At 43.1% G+C, this 27,353-nt stretch overlaps 1 protein-coding gene across 3 annotated transcripts in view; it reads left to right on the top strand.

Moving 5' to 3' along the window:
- Positions 1–27,353, top strand: part of LOC103825026 (protein FAM219A-like) — a 221,873-nt gene that overhangs the window by 66,820 nt on the left and 127,700 nt on the right. For all 3 annotated transcript variants that reach the window (XM_050986455.1, XM_050986454.1, XM_050986456.1), the window contains exon 2: positions 17,397–17,493. In XM_050986455.1, coding sequence (XP_050842412.1) covers positions 17,397–17,493 — 97 coding nt within the window. The remainder of the gene's footprint in view (positions 1–17,396; positions 17,494–27,353) is intronic.

Below are 27,353 nucleotides of genomic sequence, written 5' to 3'. Positions count from 1 at the left end.
CAGGTTGGCTTCTGTGAGATCGGTGCAGGGGCAGAGATCCACCTGCAGCACATGGAGGAGGCCCACACCAGAGCAGATGAATTCCTGAGAGGAGACTGTGAACCTCTGGGAGGCCCATGGAGAGAGGAGCCCATGCTAGAGCATCCTGTCCTTGAAGGACTGCACCCCATGGAAGAGTGACTCATGCTGCAGCAGTTTGCAGAGGACTGTTGCTCATGAGATGGACTCATGTTGGAGAAGTTCACAGAGAATTGTCTCCCATGGTAGGAACCCCACACTGGAGCAGGGGAAGAACTGTCCCTGAGCAGTGGGAGAAACAATGTGTGATGAACTGACCATAACCCCCCTTTACTGTCTTCCTGTACCACTGGGGGAGGAGGTGGAGCTTGAAAGGAAGGAGGGAGGGAGGGGGGAGAAAGGTGTTTTTAAGATCTTGTTTTACTTCTCATTATCCTGCTCTGATTTTTTTTAGTAATAAACTCAATCAATGTCTTTAATTTGAGTATGTTTTGCCTGACAGCATTTCGTGAGTGATGTTTCCCAGTCTTTAAATCATGAACCCTTCATTATATTTTCTCTCCTTTGTCCAGCTGTGGAAGGGAGTGATAGAAAGGCTATGTTGGATACCTGGCATCCAGCCTGAGTCAACCCATTACAGGTGCTGATCTCTCCTCCCTGGTGTCCACTGAGACGATGCATGGGAATGGTTCAGAGCTGTGCCGGGGAGGTTTAGACTGAATTTTAAGAAGCATTTCTTTGCCAAAAGGGTGGTCAAACACTGGAAAAGGTATCCTAGAGAGGTGGTTGATGCACCATGCCTGTCAGTGTTTAAGGCATTTAGACAATGCCCTTAATGACATGCTTTAACTTTTGATCAGGCTTGAATTGGTCATGTAGTTGCACCAGATGGTCACTGTAGATCTCTTCCAACTGAAATATTCTATTCTAGTCTAGTCTAGTCTATTCTATTTTCATCATCTGGCTCAGGGCTGGTCATACCACAAAGCTGAGATTTTGATGTTGGGGTCAGAACTGAATGCATCAGTCTAGGGAAGCTTGTAAAAACTGTCAGAATTGCCAAGTGAATTTCAATAACAAAAGCCTATGGTGTATCTCAGTGTGCTCATAGGCTTTCATAAGCAAAGGGCTAATTAGTCAAGTAAATGTTTTTCTGGGTGGATGAGCTATAGGGAGAGAAATGCATCTATTCAATATACACAGAAGCAGAGCATGTTCATTTAAAGAGGGCACTCCAGCCAAGTTGTCTTCCCACAGCCAGGGATTGTTCATTGCTACAGAATGCATATGAAATGATGGGAAATAAGACATTGCCTTGATGCTCCTGGACCAGGGCTGCTGGCACTGCAGATGCTGTCTCTGGCCTAGTTCAGTTTCCTTTTGGTTCCATTTTACTCTTTGGAGGAAATGGACCTGGCCAATGTATACAGTGGTGATTGCCCAGACTGATGGTTCTTTGTGATCCCTCTACCCTAGTTGAGAGTCTCTTTTGCAGTGATAATAGCATGTTCCCCTGTGGGTTCTGTTGTAGAGGAGCAGTGCTGCTGAGGCAGAAAAGCATCATTCCAAACCTTGGAAATGAATTCCTGGTGTGGACAGGCATTGTTAAGGACTCTGCTGGTGTGTCCTTAATCATCCCCATCTCCAGGGGCAGGGGCAGGGATGCAGTCTCTACCAGTTTCCAGACCTCTCTAGTCACTAGGGGGAAAGGAAGACACATCTCCAGGGATGGACTTGTCTCCTTTTAAGATGAGTGTCTAAGGCAGAATGGAAGAAATCACTCTTTGAAAATCATCTTCCTCTTCTCTGGTGGTCTAGGAAGCCCTTTATATTTGTTTGCTCTAGAGCCCAGCTTTGAGATTGTTCTAGCAGAATCCTCTGGTCCAGGACCAGAGTCCAGATCCTCAAAGGCACCTCAGAACATTTCTCACCTCCTGCTGTTCATGCACATGGATGTCTAATGTCACTGGAAGGTTACTCACAAGGAGAAGCTACAGTCAGCATATCAACTTGTAAGAAAAATAGGGTCTGGTCTTAATTTAAAGAGTTTGAGTACAATTTTAACAGTTTGAGCCTGAGCTAGTCCAGGTGACCTGGCCTGTTCCCTGCCATGTGAACTGCTGGCTGTGTGTTCCTTCCATGTGGGACCTCATATGTTCAAGTGCTAGACTGCACCACCACAGAAGGCAATATTTGGCCATTGCACCATCATTTAGCATAACATGTCTAATCCCATGCCTTCCTGCAGCCAGCAGATTGAGGCTCTGTCTTGTGAAAAGGGGAGGTTTCCTTGACCCTTAGTGTGGGAATTTACTCAACCCTTAGTGTTTAATTTATCCGTCAGCATCCCAGGAAAGTTGAGACCCTTGTGCCTGACCAGTTTCTCAGCGTCCCGTTAGAGGGATCCTTCACTGAGCTGTCCTACTAGATAGGAGTGTGGTTTGACTGACTTAGGGTAACACATCAACAGCATAAGGGAGACCCCCCTCAGCAGGTCTTTCTCTTTATTATTGTTTGTCCTGGTTTAGGGCAAATTTGGGAGAGAATCCCCAAAGGGGGGCCCCTCCAGAAAGCAAACCCACACGGCCCCTCCCCCCAACCGGTTCGGGAAGAATTCCTCAGAGAGAAGTGGAAAGAACCTGTTTATTTAACAGGCACAGCACCCCCCAGCACACAAAATTAACAATACCGGATGACACCACTCTTTCACTACTCTGAAAAAAGATGACAAATTCAGAAAGTCTCTCCTGGGGTGGTCGCTCTGTTATCAGTCCCTCCGGCGCTGAGGTAGCTGCTGCAGGTCACAGGGTGCAAACTCTCGGTGTTTCCTAGGTCCCAGTCCGGAGCAGGTTCGAGTAGGTCCAAAACAGGAAAGGAGAAACAGTCCAGGAAGAAATTTGCACTGTTTAGCTAAACTAACTAATGAGAAGAAGCAGAAAGCAAGAGCAAGCAGAAGCAAAGCAGAAGCAAGAGCAAAGTGAAAAGCTAGGCAAAAAGCAAAAGCTGCACTATGTACTGTACTGTCTGTATGTCCCGCCGGCCGTGGGGGAGTGGCTGATAAGAATCCAAAACAAAACTTTCCCTCTTCAGAGCCAGTCTTGAAGGCACAGAACATAATATCCAAATATCCAGCATAAACAGCACACACAAATGGGGATACAAGCATCATAACGTCATCCTAGGACATGTTACCTGCTGCTGGCAGCTGCCGGTGTCCACAAAGGATTCACACAAACAGTTTATGTAATAACACTCTATTAATATAAAATCATGACAGGTTAAGGTTCAAAGGTTGTTGGTGATAGTGTCTGAGTGCAAAAATATACTTAAGGAATATGCAGGTGTCATGGTTTGACACTGGCACAATGCCAGGCATCCACGAAAGCTGCTCACTCACCCTTCCCTGCCACAGCTGGTCAGAGGAGAAAAAAAAATTAAAGAAGGGTTCATGAGCTAAGGACCATGAGAAAATACTTCAAGGGCAAACCAGGCTCAACTTAAAGTTGCAAAGCGAATTTATTACTAACAGTGTCAGAGGAGGATAATGAGAAGTAAAATAGGCCCTTAAAACATATTTTCTTCCCCCAGCCCGCTCTCTCCTTCCCACTGACAGGGCAGGGAGACAGGGTACGTGGTTTTGGTCAGTTCATCACCCGAGGTTTTCTTCCACTGCTCATGGAGAGGAGTCCTTCCCCTACTACTCTGTGGGGTCCCTCCCACAGGAGAGTGTTCTTGGCGAACTTTTCCAGTGTGGCTCCAATCTCACAAGCAGCAGTCTTCCCAAAACTACTGCAATGCGAGTTCCTCCCACAGGCACACAGTCCTCTGCAAACTGCTGTGGCATGGGGTCACTCTTCCATGGGGTGCAGTCCTCCAAGGACAGGCTGCTTCAGCCTGGAAGCAAGGGCCCTCTCTCTCCACTGGGTCTCCCACTGGATCACAACCTCCTCCAGACATCTACCCATTCCAGCATGAGCATCTCCCCCATGGGCTGCATGTGGATCTCTGCGTCCTCCATGGATCCCCATGGGCTGCAGGGGACAGCCTGCTTCACCATGGTCATCACCATGACCTGTAGAGGAATCTCGGCTCTGACACCTGGAACGCTTCCTGCCCTTCCTTCTTCACTGACCTTGGTGTCTCCATGTTGTTTTCCCTCACATGTTCTCACCTCCTCCTCTTCTCTGACTAGAAGGAAAAATTGCATGTGGCCCACTTTGTTTTGATTTTTGTCTTAAATATGTTATCCCAGAGGTGTTACCAACCTTTCTAATTGGCCCAGCTTTGGCCAGCAGCATGTCCATCTTCAGAGCCATCGGAGACTGACTCTACCAGACATGGTGGAAGCTTCTAGCAGCTTCTCACAGAATCCACCTCTGTGGCCCCCCTGCTACAAAAAAACAGGCCATGCAAAACCAACACAACAGGCAAGCTCTAATTCTGAATAAAATGTTCAGCACATGCATAGAGTATGATTCTTACCCAATAGGCATCCATATGGGGGAGAAGACAAGTTCAGCCCACCAACTGATCCCAGCAGTTATAATGGAGTCTTCCCTAACTTTTCCCCCATTCTCAACTTATTTTTATATGATTTCTTTGTGTTTAGATGAGTCTTGAGTGACTCTAGTCATGCATACCTTTGTTACTGATTGGTGTAAAATTCTTTAGCTACGCTTTTAAAGATACAGTGAAAAAGAATATAGAGTGCATGCCCAGTGAGGGGTGGTCATACCTTGGAGGCAGGTAACTTTGGGATGGAGGTGTGCATTATTATTAGGCGTTAATAAAGCAAGTTCATTTAAGGAGAGGAATTTCCCCACAGTTGCTGGCTCAGCAGTAGACTGTCTTCCCCTATTGCCCCTGACTGACAGGTGCTATGTGGTTTATCAGCTATAAAGTATCATTGAGTTCCCTTCCCTGCAAGGATTTCCAGAGTCTGGCCATGGTTTCTCCACTCTGCTCCGCCCTTCATTCCATCACCCTTCGCAGATGTGTGTGTATGGGGAATCATCATGGAATAGGTTTCAAGTCATGCCAAACACATTCCATCCAGGGAGCAACAACTGATTTACTGTATTATTTCTGTACTGTTATAACTCCTGTTAAGATGCCAATACAACTCTTCAGTTTCTTCCAATTGTATCCCCAGCTACCTGTCCACAGGGTCCTCAGTCATTTTCCTATAGTCTCCAAGGACTTAGTTTTCTTCAGTACTACTAGGAAGCATCCAGCTCTTGTAGTCATGCTTTTGAAAAGCAGCTGTATCTTTCCTTTTCCCAGACTGTTAGAGAAAAGGTTCTTATCTGGGAAGCCGCGACACAGGTGGTGGCCTGCCACTTACCATTTTACACATCCTGTATATCTATATATATATCTCCATGTTTAATTTAGTTTCTAGCTTCTAGTGGGAAGAAGTGAATGTGTTTGAAAACCAATTTTATTTACTATGGTGCTAAATAGAGACAGTTACAAGAAGTTTGATGTTTGCCATGAAAGGAGTTTGAATATCATAGAATCATAAAACAGAATTATAGAGTATGCTGAGTTGGAAGGGACCCATCAGGATCATCTAGTCCAACCCCTGGCACACACAGAACAGCCCAAGAATGACACCATGTGCCTGAGAGCTTTGTCCAAATGCTTCTTGAAGTCTGTCAGGCTTGGTGCTGTGACCACTTCCCTGGGGAGCCTGTTCCAGTGCTCAACCACCCTCTGGGTGAAAAACTTTTCCCTCATATCTAACATAAGCCACCCTTGAAACAATTTCAGGCCATTCTCTCGAGTCCTGTCACTGATGACCAGAGAGAAGAGATCAGTGCCTGCCCCTCCACTTCCCATTGTGAGGATGCTGAAGACCACCATGAGGTCTCTGCTCAGTCTTCTCTTCTCTAGGCTGAACAAACCAAGTGATATCAGCCACTCCTCATAAGGCTTCCCCTCTAGACCCTTCACCATCCTTGTGTCCCTCCTTTGGATGCTCTCCAATAGATTAATGTCTTTTATATTGTTGTGCCCAAAACTGCACACAGTACTTCAGGTGAGGCCTCACCAGTACAGAGTGGGACAATCACCTCCTTTGGCTGATGATGCTGTGCTTGATGTACCCCAGGACACAGAGGGCCCTCCTGGCTGCCAGGGCACTGCTGACTCATACTCAACTTGCCATCAACCAGGACCCTGATGTCTTGAGAAGGCTGACGTGGAACAGAGACTAGGCAGAGCTAAAATAATAAAGTAGGCATTTATTAAAAGGCCTTAAAGGATACACCTTGGGCAGTACAAGAGCCTGGCCAGGGCTACACCCAAGATGGAACCAAAATGGTCACAAAATGGACAACCAGTCACGAGGTTTTACACTTTTATAAGTTTTGGTCCATTTTCATATTGGGATTAATTGTCCCTTTATAGCTTCAGGTTATGAAGTTCCATCCTCCTTGTTTGCTCTCTTTAGTTCCCCGTTGTTTATGCTTTTTGGACCTGAAGCTTGTAACAGTTGTTCTTGGTTCTCAAGCTGGAAAAAGATTGTTTTGTCTACGTACCTTGTAAAGAGAGCTTACAAACACTTAATATGAAGCTCAGAGCTACATACCTAGGCAGCACAGAATCTGAAAAATATAAAAGCTAAAACTTAAGGCATCATTTCCCCCCTTTAGAGGCTTGTCAAGGCCTTTACCTTGTCGAGTCTCTATTCTAAATATCTATTAATAATAGGTATTTAATAACAGATAAGTATCCAACAATAGTAAACATCTAACAACAGTAAATATCTAACAACAGATAAATATCTATTAGTAAATATCTAATAATAGATACATATCTAACAACAGTAAATAAATAAAAACAACAACAATAATAAACAATAATAAACAGTAATGAATGTCCAACAGCAGTAATGTCTTGCACAGTTGGGTATCATGCAAAGAAGAATAATGATTATTGCGAACAATTCTTTAGGCACAGAAGAAGAATAATTATAAAACATATTTTCATCTGCATCAGTCTGTTTTTACAGTTGTTTCAGGAGCAGCTTTCTTAACTCTGGAATAGTGAATCCAGGGTCCTTTTGATAGTGGGGCCCTGGAAAATGTCAAGATAGACTCTGAAATGTTAAGCTTTGCGTTGCACCTATGTAAGTAGTATGATAAATGGTATAATTGTTAGATGTGATGATTGTTTAGTAATTAAATATAATTATTGTATAATCATAAGAAGAATCATGAGAAATGATGTGTTCCTAATCTAAGGACGCTATGCTTGGCTGAAATCTATAGAACAATACAAGTTTAATAATTAACATGAAAGTTATATAACGGTAGAATATAAAAGCATGTTCATCCCGAACCTATGTCGGAGTCAGATTTGGGTTTGTACCCCTGACACCCAGAGCTCTTCAATAAAAGCACCTGCATATAATCATTTTCCGTGATTATGCGTTCCTGAACGCTAACACTTTGCCATCAACTTTGACTAAGGTGAGGGTGGTCAGCAGGATTTAGAATGGTCCTCCCCACTTGGCTTGTAGAGGATCACTGTCCCACCACTTAAGATAGACCCAGTCTCCAGGCTGGAAGGGATGTGCAGGTGTATCCAGTCCTGTGGGTCTGGATAGCATGATGCAAGTCTGGAGCTTCTACAAAGTGGAACCTTGAGTGTTCAGAAGTCTTCTCTCCTTCCATGTAGGCGAGACTGGGGGTTGCACGGCCGGGACGGACGGAGACGAGAGATCTCTGAAGCCAAGTTGTGGAACTTGCGGTTTATTGCAAAGGGCGTGGGTACAGGGCCCTGCTGGGAGCTGCCAGCTGCAGCTCAGAGCAGGCCCGAGAGAAGAGAGAGGATGAGAGGGTAATAACGTAAAAGGCAAGAGCTAAGAGCATAGAAAAGTAAGAGCAAGAGCAAAAGCAAGAGAGCGAGAGCAAGAGAGCAAGAGAGCAAGAGCAAGAGAGGAAGAGAGCAAGAGAGCAAGAGCAAGAGAGCAAGAGAGCAAGAGCAAGAGAGGAAGAGAGCAAGAGAGCAAGAGCAAGAGAGCAAGAGCGCGTTACAATACAATAAATCATCTTCTGTGTTGAATATTCTGATTCTCGCTAACCAATCTAGTAGAGCATACAAATCCTATAGCATTTACATACAGCCTATAAGAATCACTACATTACCATATTGTGGTACATTTTAAACCCTAAATCTACTCTTCGGACCCCTTCTGCCAAGCTGGCAGGGTCTGCTCTGACCCTTGGACCTGCCTGCTTGCAGAGGGTATTGTTTCATCAAGAGGGGATTACCTTCATCCGGCCACACCATTGTTTTCCGGTTGTTCAGTAACTAAAGGATGTCAAAGCTTGCTTTCATTTCAATCTCACTTATAGTTTCTATATTCTCAAAATCTTTTGCCAAACAATCATATTTGTAAAGCTTTCCTGTTTCATCTTCCCCAACACTTCCAGATGCCTCCATGGGCATCGACAACACTAAAGGCATATTTAGAGTCAGTCCATATATTTACCTTCTTTCCTTTTGCTCAGGTCTAGGGGTCTCGTCAGTGCAATCAGTTCAGCTTTCTGTGATGACACATCTGCTGGTAGGGCCTTTGCCTCTATCACCTTGTCCTGCATGGTAACTGCAAAGCCTGTCATCCTTTTGCCATTTTTCATAAAGATGTTTCCATCTGTAAAAAGCTCCCAATCTGGATTTTCCAGGGGTATGTCTTTCAGGGCTGGTTGTCTGGAATAGACCTCTTCGATTGACTGTAGACAGTCATGATTAGGCACACCATCAGTTAAGGTGGAGGACAGAAACATGGCAGGGTTAACAACCAAAGTTGTTTTCAAGGTAACATCATCCTGCTCTAATAACAGTGCTTGATTGTGGGGTTCGGCTGTTTGTCTCTGTCCCCACGCACGCTTAGGATGGTTCTGGCAGGCTGTGTCCCAAAGGATGAGTCTGGACTCCAGAGTTTTTCGGTCTTCAGAATTGTTTATTATATCTTATCTATAAAGTCCCTTCTCTGCCCGACTGGGATCTGACCAGCACGGCAGCCAAAGGAACTCTGACCTTCCCCCAAGGCGGGCACATCTTTTATATCAAAAACTACGTATATCATATTTACCTTTTACCCCCAATACCTATCACCCTCGTCACCGGATACCTTCTTACCCCAGACCAATCCCCAAGTGCCAACACAACACCAGAAGATGGACGACAAGAAGAAGGAGGAAGAGTCTTGTGACCTGCCCTGTTTCCTCCATCTTGCCTCCATAACCCCCCTGTACAACACCCCAAAATCTATAATTTACCCTATAACTACGTTTTTCTCTTCACCATTAGCACCCGGGTAATTCCCACAGGTTCCATCTCCTCATACATCGGTGGCACATCCCTAGATGGATCAAAATCAAGCCACCAAGTGCTTTTGGCAACATTCCAAAGCCCCCCGAGCCCCCTCAGGGGCTCTCTCGGTAGCTCCGGACATCAGGAGTGATGTGCTGGGCTCCCACACTTGATATTTAAGCACCTGTTTACCAGACAGCCAATGTCCCCCCTTTTGTTCAAGTATAACTGCTACAGCATGGGGTACATATACTACAATGTGATGCCCAAGGGTGAGTTCTCTGGCTTCCTGGATCAAAATGACAGTGGCTGCCACAGCCTTGAGGCACCCTGGCCAGCCTTGGCCAACATTGTCTAGCTGTTTAGTAAAGTAGGCCACAGCCCTCCGTTGGTTCCCGAGGTGCTGTGCTAGTACCCCCAAAACCACATTCAGTCTCTTGTGTGTGAAAAGTTCAAAAGGTTTAGTTAAGTCTGGCAGTCCCAGTGCTGGAGCTGACATCAGAGAGTGTTTCAGCTGTTTCAAAGCTGCTCTAGTGTTTTCAGCCCATATGATAATTCCTTTTTCAGCTGCTTTTAAAGCTGCATATGGGGGTTTTACCAGCAGTCCATAATTTGCTATCCACAAATGACACCAACCTACCATTCCCAGGAAAGCTTGCATGTCTTTTATCGTATGGGGCTCTGGGAGTCGGCAGATGGCTCCTTTTCGTTCTTTGCTGAGCTGTCAGTGTCCATGGAAGACCTCAAGCCCCAAGTAAACTACTGCTTCCTTAGCAATCTGTGCTTTGTCTCTAGAAACTCTGTACCCATTCAGTCCCAATAATTTTAATAAACTTACGGTAAATTGTAGACAGTCATCTCTGGTTCTAGCCACAATCAGGATATCATCCACATATTGAAGAATAACTCCTGGCTCCTTTTTTTTCCAGTCTTCTAATTTCTTCGCTAGCCAAATATTGTTGGACTGTTCTTGAAACCTTGGGGTAAAACTGTCTAAGTAAGTTGACTTCCTCCCTGTCTCGGGATTTTCCCCCTCAAAAGCAAAAACCTCTTGGCTGTTTTTGTGCACAGGAATGCAGAAAAAGGCATCCTTCAGATCTACAACAGCAAACCATCCTTATTCTTTTGTCAGTATGGTCAAAAGGGTATAGGGATTGGCTACTACTGGTTGTATGTCTTCTTTAAATTTGTTAATTGCTCTTACATCTTGTACTAATCAATAACTCTTACCATCTGCTTTCTTAACAGCTAAAATGGGGTTGTTCAATTTGGACTCACATTGCACTAATAAACCATGTTGTAGGAATTTTTCAATTACAGATACCAATCCCTTGCGGTTCTCTAATTTCAAAGGGTATTGGTTTTGCCTTACCAGTCTAGTTCCTGGTTTAAGGGCAAAACTCATTCTTTCTGCCCGTTTGAATCTTCCTGGGATACCACTGGCCCACAGTATTGGATTGACTTCATTCTCAACTTCAATGGGAATTTCACCACATTTTTTCCTGTATAAAAAGTGCAGCAACTTGGACAAATTTAGATTCAGGAATTACAACTCGTACATCCTTTCCCTTTTTGAATTTAATTTCTGCTTCCAATTTTTGTAGCGAATCCCTCCCCAGCAATGGTTTAGGGGAGTTAGGCATATAGAGGAATTGATGGGTTACCCAATGCTTCCCCAGTTTGAATTTTAAAGGTTGGAAGAAAGGCTGTGTTTCGCTTACCCTGGTCGCCTCAACAACATGTACAGTATCTTGACTCAGTTTCCCTTCTAAGATATTTAGCACAGAATATGCTGCTCCAGTATCTACTAAAAATTCGATGTCATCTTTCCCCAGCTTAGCTATAACCAAAGGCTCTGCTGGGGGCTAGCCTTCAGTCCCCATCACTCAGAACTTGAACCACTTAAGGTTTGTACTACTGGTAGTTGGGGAACTGAGGATTTTTCTTTCAGTGCTGGACAGTCATTCTTCCAATGTCCTCACTTCTTACAATATGCACACTGATCTTTCTCCATAGGGGAAGTTTTCTTGGATGACTTCCTGAGTTGTCTTCTTACTAGGTTGGGATTTAACTCTTTCAGTTGGGCCCCTGTCTTGAAACACATTCCAGGCCACTTCTACTAATTTAACTCTGTCTCAAACTCCTTCTATCTTCTGCAGCTTTCTTCTTATGTCATTTGAAGCCTGACCAATAAACAACAAAACCAGATGTGCTTTACCATCATCTGATTCTGGGTCTAGATCTGTTTGTTGGCAGTTTCTCTTAACCTGTTTTAAAAAAATCAGTGGGTGATTCATCAAAATTTTGCCTTATTTTGTAAATATTTGACCAATTTATAGCTTTAGGGACCCCATGTTTTAACCCATATACCACAAGACTTTGATGTCGCTTTAACCTTGCCACATGTTCTGATATATTTGGATTCCACCCTGGTTTTTCTAGGGGGAATATTAGTGTGACAGTGCCTTGGAGCAATCCATTAGCTATGCTCTCTTCAACTGACGTTGTGATGGCTTTATTGACCATTCATGTCTCAGTGGGATCAAGTAATGTGTTTAACATAGAGTTCAAATCAGCCCAGTCAGGGTTTTGTGAGTTAATTTCTCTTTCTACTAATGTTGCCACTTTATCGTGATTCTCTTTTTAGTAGTTTTCCACTGTTCCAACTCGATAAGGGACTATCAAACCTTTATATATATTGGCCTCTGGTTGCTGACTGCCTGCTGTAACAGGACGTGCAAAAGTGGTTCTTTTTCTTTTTCCCTTTTTGACCTAGTATGTTTGGCAATTGGACTACGTTCTTTGATGGCTTTTTTTGCCATCTTTTCCCTCCTTCGCCTGTTCAGGGCAGCAATAATCTCATCCCCCTCATCCTCAGAGCCACTTGAGCAAAAGCTGTCTGACTCTGTTAACTCTGTTGTAGCAAATAATCTACTTCGACTAGTCCCGATCCTAGAAAGCGCCATGCATGACCTAAGAGTGCTGCTGAACACGGGCTGTGTGTCTGCGCGCATTGATGACGTCATCTAAGGCAGCTCCCCGGCGTTCGGGGTTGCTATGGAAACTCACAGGCCTTAGAGCCAGAGAAACGCCACTCCCCCTATGGGAGGGGCCCTCTCCGCCTTCTCTGCAGAAAGCTCCGCCCCCGGCTCCTCCCCTAGGGGTGGTGCTGTGGGCTGCACATGCTGGCTGTACCCTCCCCCTGCCCCTGCTCCCCCCAGGAGCTAGTGGGGTGGGAGGGGGGGGGCTTAGCTGGAGTGGTTGATCATGGCTGCAGTGGCCACGGCGTCTGCCAAATCCCTCCCCCCTCCTCATTCACTGGCTGGGAGCCTGCCAGGGGCACGCACCCCCATGCTCCCGGTTGCTCGTATGACGGTGGTACCGGCAGCACCGGCAGGGGCAGCACCGGCGGCAGCGAGGATGGAGGGGCCCTGCCCGGACTCGGGTCCAGGCCCTCCGCGAGCATGGCCGGGGCTGTCCCCACCCTCAAATCAGGGGCGATGAGGTATAACTCTGCCTCCTCCTTGTTTTTACTTTCACTATTCAATATTGGCTCTTCTTTTTTACTTTTCCCCTCTTTCTTCTTTAAGACCAATATATGCTCTTCCTTTTTGTTTGCTGTTGGTCCTTTTTGTTTGCTGTTGGGGTTTGCTGACATGCTACTACCATAAAAAGCCTAGCATATTCTAATTCATCGAAGTATCTCTCTTCATGAATACGGGATATCAAACTTGATATTAACTTCTTATCAAAGCTACCAAACTCGGGCCACGTCTCATTGTTATTGAGTTCATATATTGGCCATATATTATCTGAGAGTCTGATAAGTTTGGAATTAAAAAACAATGAAACCTCACCAGTAAGGTCCCCCCAATTTTTCAGTACTAATCCTAGGGGACTATCTCTCGGGATTTTGCTATTACAACACTCATAGGAGAATACACATCCCAATTTAACATGTATGAGTAAGAGAACCCATAAAAATCAAAAGAACCAAGGAGGGAGAGAAAGCAAGCAACAACAAGTACATTCTGGGATTAGACCTTGTGACCTTTGGAGCCCTAGTTTAAGAGCTAATCCACTGTGTCACCCCTAGATCCAGGTTAGCACCACTGCAATCTAAAGCTCCACTTTTTCAGAAGGTTGCCCTTCTTACTCTAGCAGAAAAAAACAGAGCAAAGACAGCTCCGCCCGGATCCCTGATTTGTGGAAAAAAACCTCCACAATTTTTAAAAGTTGTAAAGCTGGTATGATTTATTTCAATGCTGGACGCATGTGGTATAGCCCTCCCAAAGGACATGCGCACCCCTGAAAATTCCCAAGTCTATTTTATCCCCTGACCTGTTGCATATGCATAAAAGACATATGCATATGTATTAGACTGTCTTTATCAATTTTATGAGCTTGCCCAGTTCTTCAGTCACGTAGTTGTAACCCAAATTGAGTTCTTCCATCTGCTTCAGCCCCAAGGTCCATGGGGGCCCCTCTCCTTATTGCTTTTCAGCTTGGATGCTTACATTCCTTTCTAAGTAGCTTTGAATCTCCTTTGTTCTTTTTGCAGGCCTTTTTGCTAGCTAACAGGTTAACAGACTACACAAGTGTAAACAGCAGACTTCAGCTAAATCTAAAACTGGTTTCTACCCTTAGTTAAATTTCCAACCCCCTGTCTCACCCCCTAGGGACCTTTGACACTAAACAAAACTACAAGAGATCTCCTAACACCTAACTCAGGTACTAAAACAGAATAACTCCTTTATTTAATTAATCACGCGTCTCTGTACCAGGTCCGAGGGTTCTCTGGCTCTGATACCTTCTGGACAGCAGCTGGGGCCTCCACCAGGAGTGCCGGCGGGAGCAGGGGGAGCTGGGCGTTCCTCTAGTCCAGGAGGTTTTCCACAAGCCTTGTTGTCCCATCTGGGATGCCAGAACTGATGTCTTGAGAAGGCTGACACGGAACAGAGACTAGGCAGAGCTAAAAGAATAAAATAGGCATTTAATAAAAGGCCTTAAAGGATACACCTTGGGCAGTACAAGAGCCTGGCCAGGGCTACACCCAAGATGGAACCAAAATGGTCACAAAATGGACAACCAGTCACGAGGTTTTACACTTTTATAAGTTTTGGTCCATTTTCATATTGGGATTAATTGTCCCTTTATAGCTTCAGGTTATGAAGTTCCATCCTCCTTGTTTGCTCTCTTTAGTTCCCCGTTGTTTATGCTTTTTGGACCTGAAGCTTGTAACAGTTGTTCTTGGTTCTCAAGCTGGAAAAAGATTGTTTTGTCTAAGTACCTTGTAAAGAGAGCTTACAAACACTTAATATGAAGCTCAGAGCTACATACCTAGGCAGCACAGAATCTGAAAAATATAAAAGCTAAAACTTAAGGCATCAACCCCAAGGTCCCTTTGCCCTATGCTGCTTTTCAGCCTCTTGTTGCTTAGTTTATAGACACATCCAGGGTTGCCCTATCCTGGGTGCAGAATCTGGCACTTGTCTGTCACTGTCATATTTTCTGAAAAATCTCTTTGCCCAGTATTCTTCTCCTGGGAAGCTGAGAAGCCTCTGACAAAAATCAAAACAATAATTATCTGATTCGCTTCTCCTGTGTTTTGCTGCTTTGGAATGTGGTTTGGACATAGTTTACCAACAGGTGCTTGTTTCATTGGTTTCATGTGAATTGTTTTTACTTAATGACCCGCTGTGTCGGGACTCTGGAAGGAGTCACAAGTGTTTCATTAGTATCTTTTAGCCTTCTATCTGTATCCTTTCTCTATTCTTTAGTGTAGTTTAATATAACAGTCTTTAATATAATATAGATCATAAAATAATAAATTAGCCTTCTAAGAACATGGAGTCAGATTCATCATTTCCTCCCTTCGACGGAGGTCTCAGAAAATACCACACTTGTCCTTGTTAAACTTTATATGGTTGGTGATTTGTTGAGGTCTCTCTGCAGGTCCTCTATGTCCTTAAGGGAGTTGACAGCAAACTTACTTAGTATTCCTTTGAGTCCTTGTCTTAGTTTGAAAAGACAGGCATCTGCTTAAGGAAGGCAGGAGCTGCCGCTGAATTGGAAAATGTAAACTCCCTCCCTCTGAATTATTATGATTTTGAAATTAAAAGGCTCTCAGGCAAAGATTTGGGAATAGAAATAACAGTTCTTTACCAGGAAAAACTAAAAATACAAATGCAATAGAACAAACAAAAAACCCAGCACTGACAGAGTCAGAATATGACCTGACACCCTGTTGATCAGGGTGTTGGTAGCAGTCTGATTAAATGGTGGCTGTAGTCCTCCTGGAGTGACAGATGTGGTTCTGTTGAAGTAGTGATCCTGTAGAAGGGTGTAGTTTTCCTCTGAACATCCAGTGGTGGTGTAGATGCGCCTGGTCTTCCTCTGGGAATCCAGTGGAGAAGAAAGCTGCTCCTCTAGGAATCCAATGGGAAAAGGCTGCTCCTCTAGGAATACAGTGGAAAAAAGCTGACTGTGGTATTCCAAATCTCAGATTATATCCAGGTAGGAATGCTTGGCTCCTCCCTCTGGGCAGAGCATCTCACAATGGGATGATGTAATTTTATCAGTCATGCAGTGAGACTCAATGGTCCATTAACAGAAGATATCTCTCTGGAGGGAGGATTGGCTGTGGAAGAGATAAAGAAAACTGCCCAATTAACAGAAGATAACTGCTGCACAGATAGGAATAGAATACACACCCCCATTTCCAACCTAAGACAGTCCTGCATCCAAGTCATTAATGAAGATATTGAAGACAACTGGGCCTAGGATGGAGCCCTGTGGAACCCTACTAGTGACCAAACTCTAGTCTTCTTTAACCCCATTGACTCTCTGTGCCCAACTGCTGAGCCAGTTGTTCACCCATCATGTAACATGGTTATCCAGCTGTGTGCTGGACATTTTGTCCAGAAAGATACTATGCGACACAATATCAAAAGCTTTTCTGAAATAAAAAAAGATTGCATCTACTGGCTTCCCTTGATCAACTAGGTGTGTTACCCTGTTATAGAAGGAAATCAGGTTTGACAAGCTGGACTTTCTCCTTATGAAGCAATGCTGGCTGTGACCAGTGACTGTGTTGTCCTCCATTTGTCAATACCTCCCAGAATAATCTTTTCCATTATTTTACTGGCCACTGAACTGAGACTCACAGACCTGTAGTTTCCAGGGTCCTCCTTCTTGCCCTTCTTGAAAATTGGGACAATGTTAGCTAGCTTCCAGTCAGCTGGCACCTCTCTGGATTTCCAAGATTACTCAAAAATCATCTTTTCATCAGTGCTGGAGCTGCCTGAATTGGCACTTTGTATATCTAAATCCTCTGCTATGCTGTACCATAGAGTACAAAACTACCTGAATTAGGTTGCCTACAAGTAGGCATAATGGTGTGGACTCAGTGTTTGAGGAACTTTGGTTTTCAGGGGGATTTCAGTGGCAGTAAAAAATGCTGTGCTGACAGATACTGAAATTAAATCTTTCTAGTTAGTCAAAACCAAATAGATCCAGGTTGGGAACTACGGACTTCTTTACTCCTCTCCAAGAGGGACTAGAGATTGAATTCTCTTACTCATTTAGTCCTTATTTCTTCTGAGATGGGCATTAACACAGCTGGTCATGAGCTTTTTAGTTTTACTCATGAGGCAGACTGGTCCACTTGGAACTCAGCTGAAACTGTAAATGTGTTTCATACAACACCCCAAAGTCATCCCATGGAAATTGTTTTGGACTATTGCGAGAGCAGGCTGAATTTGAACTGGTGACCCACCCTCTATATTATATTTTCAGTATTATCTATCATATAAGCCAGATGTTGAAATCTGGTGTTTTCAGGGGTACTTACAGTACCCCGGAAACTAAACATAGCACACTAAGCATGCTTCCAAAGTTTTGTCTAGGTTTCCCTAGGTTTCAGCCATTCAAAACACTGGCATGTTTTCTGTTCCCTCTGAATGTGGGTGGGAATGGACTCACCTGACAGTCAGAGAACAGACTGCAGAACTTTTAGCTAAATTATTGTTTTGTTTCATTTTCTTTCTCAACAGGATCCAACAGCTGCATCTATTTTGGACAGAGATTGTGGTATGAGAGGAGAGACTGTAGCCATGAACTGTGAGCCATCCCCACTTCAAGTGAAATTAGGTAAGTCTTTGCTGATGGAGAGTAAAAAGGCTGAAACCAAGGTCTGAAATATGGTGAGGTGCTTGTGGGATCATATGGAGATCTTCATGTATATGGCTGAGCATGCCAGCTCAGCTCAGCTCAGACAACTCCAGAGCACTTTATCAGTGTGATTCTTCTGCAAACATGCAAGGGCACTTTTTCATGGGCTGTGGTAGAGGAAGAAAACTATGCCTTGAAAGGAAGACATAGCTTTTTAAACCTACAGATTTTTATCAAGGGTTTGGGTAGGAAAAGAAAGAATATAATATAGAGGGAGTGTATAGAAAAGACAGGATAACTGCAAACAAAAGGGAAAGGATCAGAGACTTGGACTACCAGGAAGAGCAATGTTACTGCAAGCTGGAGGGTTTGAAGGTTTGTAAAGGTTCACATAGAAATACTTGTGCTATTTCTGAGCAATATTTTTGAAGTTCTGGAAGCAGAATTATATTAGCACAATAGTCTACTTTCTCACAAGGCTAATGCTTACAAGGGGACAGCAATCCACACATGACTGTCCAGTTTCCAAAATCTGAGCCTCTATTGTGCCACGCAGACTCAAAGGCCTGACAAGGGACAAATCAAAGGAAGTGTACATTTTGCTCAGAGCATTAATGAAATAAACAGGGCAGGAGATTCTCCTCCTTTTAATGCCTTTATTAAAGTGATCAGCTCGAGAATGGGGGTTTTGGCAGATCCGCGGAGTTCTGCTGCCGCTCCCAGCAGTGAATCAGAAGAGGAGGATTTGCAGCTCTGTCCCCAAGGGGGCAGAGCCGGGAGTCCTGTCCTCGCAAGGTAGTGGGGTATACCCAGGGTTTCTCAGTTTGGGTTGTCAGTCCAGCGGGTCCTGGGTCTGACTGGCATCGTTTATAGTTGGGGCGAGGAGTGACTGAGATTTTCAAGCGTCTCTGCTGGCTTCGGACCTTGGCCCTGCTGTCCAGACACCACTCTGACCTTTTAATTCTGTTTCGGCTCGTCTCTTTTGGGGTATTTTCCACGTTTTGGTAAAGGTCCTGTCCCAAGGTAGTCTGGGTTTGGGGGTAAATTTGCATGTCTCCTGAGATGCAAATATCCCTCTCTCCCCACCGTCTGAGGGGGGGTTGTCATCCTCCTGGCAACAGACTAGGGTGGTGCTGGAAAAACAAGAATCCGCCACAATAGAGAGTCAAATGGCAATACTTAAGGATACTTAACTGGCGGTTACAATATTTCACTAACAAAGAACTCTTGGCCAACGGTCAACTCTCAGATCAGCTCAAAAACTCCTCTGCTGCTCCTTCTCTTAGAAAAAAAAGGTAACCTTTTTTTTGTTCATAACAATTAATAAAAAATGGGAATCTAAGTCTTGAAAATTTCACATAGGAGTAGGAAGCAGTCCCCTGGTTATCCTTCATATCAGAACAAATGACACTGACTGGATGCTGCTGGAGCTGGTTGAGGTTGACCTGTTGGAGTAGGTCCAGAGGAGAGCCACAAAAATGGTCACAGGGATGGAACACCTATCAGGAGAGGTTGAGACAGTTGGGGTTGTTTAGAGAACAAAAGACTCTGGGGAGACCTTATTGCAGCCTTTCAATACTAAAAAGGGGGCTTATAAGAAAGATTGGAACAGACTTTTTAATAAGGCCTTTAGCAACAGAACCCAGGATAATGGTTTTAAAGAGGGTTGATTCATACTAGGTATAAGGATGAATTTTTTTATTATGAGTGTGGTGAACCGCTAGAACAGGTTTCCAAGAGAGGTTGTAAATGCCCCATTCCTGGAAACATTCAAGGTCAGATTGGATGGGGCTCTGAGCAACCTAGTCTAGTTGAAGATGTCCCTGCTTATTGCAGGAAGCTTGAATTAGATGACTTTTAAAGGTCCCTTCCAACCCAAACCATTCTATGATTGTATGCCATGCTAGGTAAGGCTCTGAAAGAAGTGGGTGCCCAGATGTTCAGTGGAATAGCTCTGACCACTGCCAGATGAGTGACAGGGAAGTGTCTCTGTGACCTCACGTTAGAGACAAGACACACTCTTGTTCATGCAATGAAAAAAGGTCCTGGTTTATTCCCACATCCCATTCTATAGAGTTTTACAAACATATCATGCCAACTTCTAATTGGTCAGTAACTAGCTATTACCCCGTAAGGATTTGTCAGTTCACCAAAGATGCCTATGTGCTGGCAAGTGTCTTTTTTTAGATATTGTTTGCATTTTTTCTCTTTGACAGTTCAGAATAGTTTATACAGGTGCAAGTAACAGTCCCAGTCCTAGAATTCTTTCTCAGGCAAACAAGCTGGTTTTTACCATTACAGGATTCCATTCTCAGGAAAGGTTGACAGATTTCTCACTGGTACAGTTGATTCAAGTTAGAATTAAGTGATGCTTTTACAGGCCTGCTGTTCAGCCACCACAGGGAAAGTCAGCAAACAGGGAAGGTTTGAAGATATGGGGAAGTTTGGGCATTGGTGTATAATTATGAAGACATGTTCTCTGATAGATAGGTTTCACCTAAGGGCCTGGAGTACTCCTGCAAACGCTGATCTTGGCTTCATTTCTAAGAGAAACCTTAAAGAAACACCAGGAAAAAGCTGGGAAATGCTTGTGAAGTCTCAAGGCTCTGCCTGAGTATAAATTGAATAATCACACAAATCTGGTCATCGCAGTGCAGAAAGGAATGTCACAGAGTAGACCCATGGACAGCAAAGGAAAATAAAGTGGCTGAATAAGCAAGATCTTGCTGGAAGAGTGACTAGGGAGGAGAAGTCAGAAAGATGAATATGTAAATGTAGCAAGATTATGCAGCAAAGTGGAGGACCTTGAGCTACTGGTACAGGATATGAGTGAATGCATTGGGACAGTAGATCTTTCCTGCAATCTCAGTGATGAACACTCTAAAAATCAGTGGCTGCTTTTCAGGAAAATGCAGGGAGCAGCAGTGTGTATTAATAACAGCACAACTCACAGTTTAGTAAAAGATTATCACTTCCAGCATGCCATATGCCACCATGCTCCTTTTTCACTGCCAAAAGAGTTCTGTAATGTTATTAGAGAGATAATTTCTACTGCAACAGTTGTTTTGTATAATTTAACATCAGGAATCAGGTTGGAAAGCAATTAATTCTATGACTGGTAAGTCTGAGATGTTCTTGTATTTCTAAATAAAAATATTCTCCAGAAGTTCACTAACATATCAAGAAATGGTGCTATTTTAGACTTGGCTTTGTTAAGTCACAAAGATATATAGAAGACCTGATCATAGGAAATAGTTTTGGATTCAAGGACAACAGGTTAAATCCATGCAAATTAAATGAAAAGGTAATTTGAAGTAGATCTATAACAAAAATAAGTTTTATAAATTAAGAGTTCAAGCAGAGTCAGGAGATTAAAAAGCCCAGGAACTCAAACACATCAGGTGGCGTTGAAGGAGAAAGTATCAGGAAAAAAGGACATTGCTAATGGAATTGTCCAACAGCCATTTCATTTATATGTTCAATAATGACTTTGACACAAAAAACAAATTGGCAAAGAAAATTTAATCATAACAGCAATGATGAAGTTGCAGTAAGAAGTTCAAGGGCAATCAAAAGAGAGTTCAGGGCCTTCGGACAGCTGGTTAAGGGATCAGGAGCACAAGTATTTTTTTCCCTCTATCCTTCCAGTTGCAAGGAATGATGTTGGAAGAAACAGAAAAACCCAGCTGATCAATACCTAGCTATGTGACTGCTGTCACCAGCAGAATTTGTGTTTTTTTGGTCATGGGTTGGTCTACATAATACCAGGCCTACTGGAGACATAAATATTCTATAAGCAGCTGGGAGGAGTCTCACAATCAGTAGCCCTTATTCTCAGTGGGGACTTCAACCTACCAGATGTCTGATGGAAATACAATACAGGAGAGAGGAAACAGTCTCTTAGAATGTGTGGAAGATAAGTTTGTGACAGCTGGTAACTAAGGAAGATGCCCCACTGGACCTGCTGTTTGGGAACAGAGAAGAATGTGGGTAATGTGATGGCTGGAAGCCATCTTGGGCACAGTGATAATGAAATGATCTAGTTTTCAATTCTCAGAGAAGTAAGAAGAGGGGTCAGCAAAACTGCTACCTTGGACTTTTGGAGGGCAGACTTTAGCCTGTTTAAGGGCCTGGTTGGCAGAATCCTTTGTGAGGCAGTCCTGAAGGGCAAAGGAGTCCAGGAAGGCTGGACATTATTCAAGCAGGAAATCTTTAAAAACTCAGGACCAGGCTGTCCTCATGCCGAAAGACAAACCTGCAGGGAAGAAGATCAACATGGCTGGACATAGCATTTTGGCTGGAACACAGGAGGGATGGAAGAGAGTTTATGACCTCTGCAAGAAGGGACAGGGAACTCAGGAGGACTACAAAGTTATTAATAAATTATGCAGGGACAAAGCCCAACAGTAACTTAATTGCACCACTACAATGAAAGACAATTAAAATTGTTTCTATAAATGTATTCACAAGAAAAAGAGGGCTAAGGAGAATCTCCATATTTTATTGGATGCAGGGGGAAATGTAGTGACAAAGGATGAGGAGAAGGCTGAGATATTTATGCCTTCTTTGCCTCAGTCTTTAATAGTAAGACTAGTTGTGAGTATCCAGCCTGCTGAGCTGAGAGACAGGGAGCAGAATGAAGCCTCTATAATCTAAGGGAAAAATGGTCAGTGACCTGCTACACCACTTAGACCCTCAAGTCTATGGGGCCAGATGGGATCCACCCAAGAGTACTTAGGAAGCTGGCAGAAGTGCTCACCAAGCCCCTTTAAATCATTTCCCAGCAGTCCTTGTTACAAAGCAGAGCAACACAGAGTCCCCAAGCAGGTGCAAGAGAAAGCTCTTTATTGCAAAAACCAGGCCTTTTTAAGCAACTAGGCCTTTATCAGTTACATTCCATTTAAGCACAACCAATGTAATTCAACCAACCACCATAAACCTCGATGTGAACACGTAATGGGTATATAACTTGTTTTTCTGCCTCTAATTCAGCTGAGTCACTTTCCCATAGTCCTTTTCTCCTTAGCTGAAGTAACAGGCCTGAGCCATGGCTTTACAAGTGTAACAAGGCTCTTATTTTGTAAGGTTTTACCTATATGCAACATCACCCCTGTTCTTTGTTTTTTGTGCAAAGGGTTCATGTACCCTAATGTCAAAACAGTCTGCACCTGTAAGGCCATTATCTTATTAAGACTATTACTGATCATCTGCTGGACACAGGATAAGATACATGGAATACAGATCACAATCAATAAAAACCCATCAAAAACGACCATGCCACTGACAAAGAGACCTGCAGCATAGGAAAACAAAAAGATAGTGTCCAATGTCCCCAGGAAGTGGAAGTAAATGGCTACTGTTCCAAAGTTCATATGGCTTGGAGCTCAGGGGCCATGCTGTTTAGGCAGGAGGGAGTCCATTAGCTGGAAATGCTGACTTTGCTATTACTGTGTGTCTTTCTGGAAGTATGGAACAGGGAGTAACTGAAGAAGGTCAGCAGGAACACAATAACATGGTGGTGGGTGTAGTGGGACACAAGGCAGGTGGCAGGCTGCCTCTGTAAGCCTCCAGACACAGCCATGTCCTGGCAGTCCTACCCCTGCTCCCACCTTGGCTACAAGGGCTGGATGGTGATTAGGTCATTTTTCCTCTCACTGGGCCTCGTCTTCCTGGAGGCAATCTATGTTTGTCCAGACAAGCAGGTAACCACTTTAGACCTGTTGGCAATAAAACACATGTGTACCTTCTCTCCTAGGTTAGTAAATCAGCTAGACCTTGCCATTGCACATCCAATTGTGGATCCTTATGTAAAACTTTCAGAAATTGGTTCCACACACGCAAATCTTCAGAGCAGTATTGCTCTGCCAGGGATCAAAATTGATGATCTGCTTTCAAAATTTCTAGTGTAAATATTGCATTATCTAAATGTTCTTGAGGAGCCATATTCCCCTCTTCTTTGTTTTTTTTTTGACAACGTGCATGTTTCTCACTATGAACATGAAGGCAACATGAAAGTAAAGCAATACATGTAACAAAGCAATAAACTCACATTGAGCAAAAATAAGCAAGGTAATACATGTAATCATTAGCACACAAGAGAAAGGATAGTGATTTGGAATGATACATCATCAATTGCCTAAATACTGTACCATCACCCAGAGTCTGCAATATCTGGCAAGCCCTGTTTCACAATGAGGACCTGGAGAACCATCCCTGGGAAAGGTTTCCAAGCTTACCTCAAAAGAGGATCCAGCTGTTATAAGCCCAAATCGGCAAGTCAAAGTAACCTGAGTACAATTTTATTGCAGAAAACACCTGGGTCTGTTGGCATACTTCTGACCAGCTAGGGCCAGGGCTTGGCCAGAGCCAAGGCCTTAACTAGAAGGGTCTCCCTAACATATCCTACAAACAAGCCTCTATGAATAGCAGTTGGGAAAGTCTATTAAAATTATACATGTCTTGCAGATAGCTACACAATGGTATGGGAAAGTTTGTAAAGCAGCTGGCTTTGTAATTTATCTTTAGCTAAGTAGGCAGTGGTACGATGAACAAATGCAAACAACCAAATGAAATGCATATGTGAAACCTGAAATAATATCTTATGGATAATGCCCATTATGAAGTCAGCGAATTCACGCTATGACATTAACAACATATTCAGAATCGTTAATATAGCAACAGTAACTGTCCTAAGAAGTGATTATATTTTTCCCCACATCTATGCATATATGACAATAAAGTAAAATAAACGCAAGAAAGAAAGCTCTAAACCGCTTACAATAGTAACAGCCATAATTTGGAATTGTTACTCATTCCTCTGTGCTACTTATGGGAGATAAAGCAGCAAAGATTGTTGTGAATAATTATCCTAATTGACCAATGCAGAACATTTATACCCATAGAATCTTCAATGAAGTTAAGTATCTAATAACCTGCATCTTCACATATTCTTACACAACTTATATTCTTAAACACTTGCTTACCAATTCTTCATCATAATTGTTTCAGTCGGTTCCATCTTATCTCTATAACAAAAGAACTCTATCTTGTAATGTAAAGGAGCAGATTTCAACAGAACTTGAACTTATACTCACTCAAACCTAATGTCACTTAAACACAACAGAAAGTGAACCTAACAGAACTTAGTTAACATTACTGAAACTGAACAGAAATTGATCGTAATAGAACTTAACAGAACTTTAAAATAACAGAACTTAAATGGAACAACACTTAACTTGACAGAAATTAAACTTAACAGAACTTAACCTTGACAGAACTTAAATGTAACAGAACTTCAAATTAACAGAATTTAAACCTAACATCACTTAAATTTAACAACACTGAAACTTTACAGAACTGAACCTTAACATCACTTAAACTGTACAGAACAGAAACAACAGAACTGAAAATTAATATAACATAAATGTAGTAAAACTAAAGTCAGAGTTGAGAGTGTTCCTTTAAAGGTTTCAGATACAACAGAATTTAACTAATTTTGACTCCATCGTTACAAAAAAGCTACTATTAATTGTCATACAACAGTTAAACATCAATGATCAATATTCAAGCAAAGGACTGATTCGTAGCTGAAATAGCAGCAACATGGATTTACTGGAGAGATTATAAAGATGTGGCAAATATGTTATGATTTTACATAGTTTATTTTTGGGAATAGCTCATGGTAAGTGCAAATATTGAAAATGCTTGGTCATGGTCAGTACCGTTCTAGTATAAGCATAAGTTTGCTAGGGTTTTTTAAAGTGCAGCTTTCCTCAAAAAAAAGACATCATTGTATATCTTGGCAAATTGCACTTCAAATCTGCTCAATTTCCAGATGGTAAGACAGCTTTTCAAGATTGCTTGTACAATAGATTTGAGCTTGGACTATTGAAGGTAATGGGATATAAATATTTAAGGATAAAGCATCAAGGACCTAGTTATATAATACTGCCATGAGTTTTGTACATGTAACTCGGTTAGGTCAGTAGGTGTGTAAGACTGGCGCATGTATATAAACAGCTACAAAGTCATGGTTTCAGATGATTCTAAAGGAGTGAGCTACTGTTTACTGCACTTGTGGTCCATCAGTGTACTTATATTGTTTTGATATCAAGTCCAATTTCAATTTATACGTGGCAAGGAAGAATAACTACAGTAGAATCACTAAATAACTGTACCTGTCTGAAATGATGTCACATGTTTCTTCATGGCTAAAGATTCACAATAAAATTACCCTGTTAAAACTGTGGGATAAAAAGCAAGCAAACAGGCAAAGCCAGCACAGTTCTGCCTGCCTTTACAGTGGAGAGTCAAGAGCTAATTATATCTAATTCTTTAATAGCTTCTGCAGATAACATTCAGGGTTTGCCTTCAAGTGAGCAAAGGAATGCCCAATTTATGAGTGGCATGGGCCTCACCCATGTAAATCGTGCCATGTTTTGACATTGGGCTTGAACATTACCTGCTTTTGCATTAATATCCACCCAAAATATTTCCAAGGAGGGATCTATTGTAAATCAACGATGACTCCGACGAAGGGGAGAGAGAATGATGCATCTGACTCCATCATCAGAAGACTAATTAATTACTTTATTATACTATACTATGTACATTTCATCTAGACTGAATCTGCCAAGCACTCACTCTTGCTCACAACTGCACAGAACTGCTCTCATCTCTGATTCTCTTCTGACTGTCCCGTGACAGCCCCCCACACACACACTTCTTGGCCTTGATAGGCCAAGGGAACAAAACATCCTCAGTTTGGGTAAACAATCTCCATATTGCATTCTACTTTAGCACAACACAGGCACAGCAAGCGAGAGAAGAATTGTGTTTTCCTTCTTCTCTGCTTGTCTCACAGTTTCTCTCTGTTCAGAGGGCATGTGAATACCACAGGGATCTACCAAATTTTCTAAAGGGCCACATAACAATAAGTGATGCTCTAAGGGTACTGAGTTTGCAAATGTTTTTCCAGGTATATAAGTTTCTAATTTTCATGGTAACAGCTAACATCATTATAACTGAGCAAAGAATTGATATTAATTCAGTCCAATCATGCTTTTAAATCAAAATTCCTGAAAAGGCAGTATACATCCCACATGGCAAGTGTTACCAATCATGCAGTACATCAGCATTTCTGTTGAAGAATTTAGACTGTGCTAAGCAGCCTCAACACATGTGGAAAGACACTACATCCACACAGCTAGCCTTGAATCTCTCCAATAAACACTCCTGTCAAAATCCACAGCTCATTAAAAATACAAGGTTAGTTTTAACAGAGTTACGGGTAATGATATCACAAGTATCGCCAGGATAGCCTGTCTGCGTTCTGGAGTTTGAGTACGCAGCGTCACCTGTTAACTCAACAACAAACTCTCCTGTACCAATCTCCACAGGTCTCTGATAATAGAGTAGCCTAAGTCTTTGTAAGCGGGTGGGCACGCAGTAATAACTGACAGATCTCCGTGTTGTAATGTGTCCTCTTGGCATTCTGACAGTGATGTGAAGCAGCACCAGCATTTCGTGTAGGCTATGAATCTGCCATGTGCCATGATTTATGGTCCCAGGGTAGGAAGAGTAGACTGAGCCAGGGTAGCTATCAAGGGCCAACTGGCTCTAGGTGAGTGGGGGCCGTGGAGGCTGGAGTGACTATGAGAGGAGTGGGGAGCAAAGAAGCCACGGTCAGAGGGGCATGCACTGGAGGAGCCGCAGCAAGAGGAGCACCATGGAGAACAGCCACTGTGGGGGAGGCAGTATGCAAAGAGGTATCACCATGGGAAGCTGGCACTGGCGGGGCTGGGGGGGGCCAAGGGGGCCTACAAGTGCCAAGGGAGCAG

Source organism: Serinus canaria, chromosome W (genome assembly GCF_022539315.1).
Source record: "Serinus canaria isolate serCan28SL12 chromosome W, serCan2020, whole genome shotgun sequence".
Lineage (NCBI taxonomy): Eukaryota > Metazoa > Chordata > Aves > Passeriformes > Fringillidae > Serinus > Serinus canaria.
Note: the sequence above shows the minus strand (reverse complement) of the source record. Positions and strands in the feature narration are given on the sequence as shown.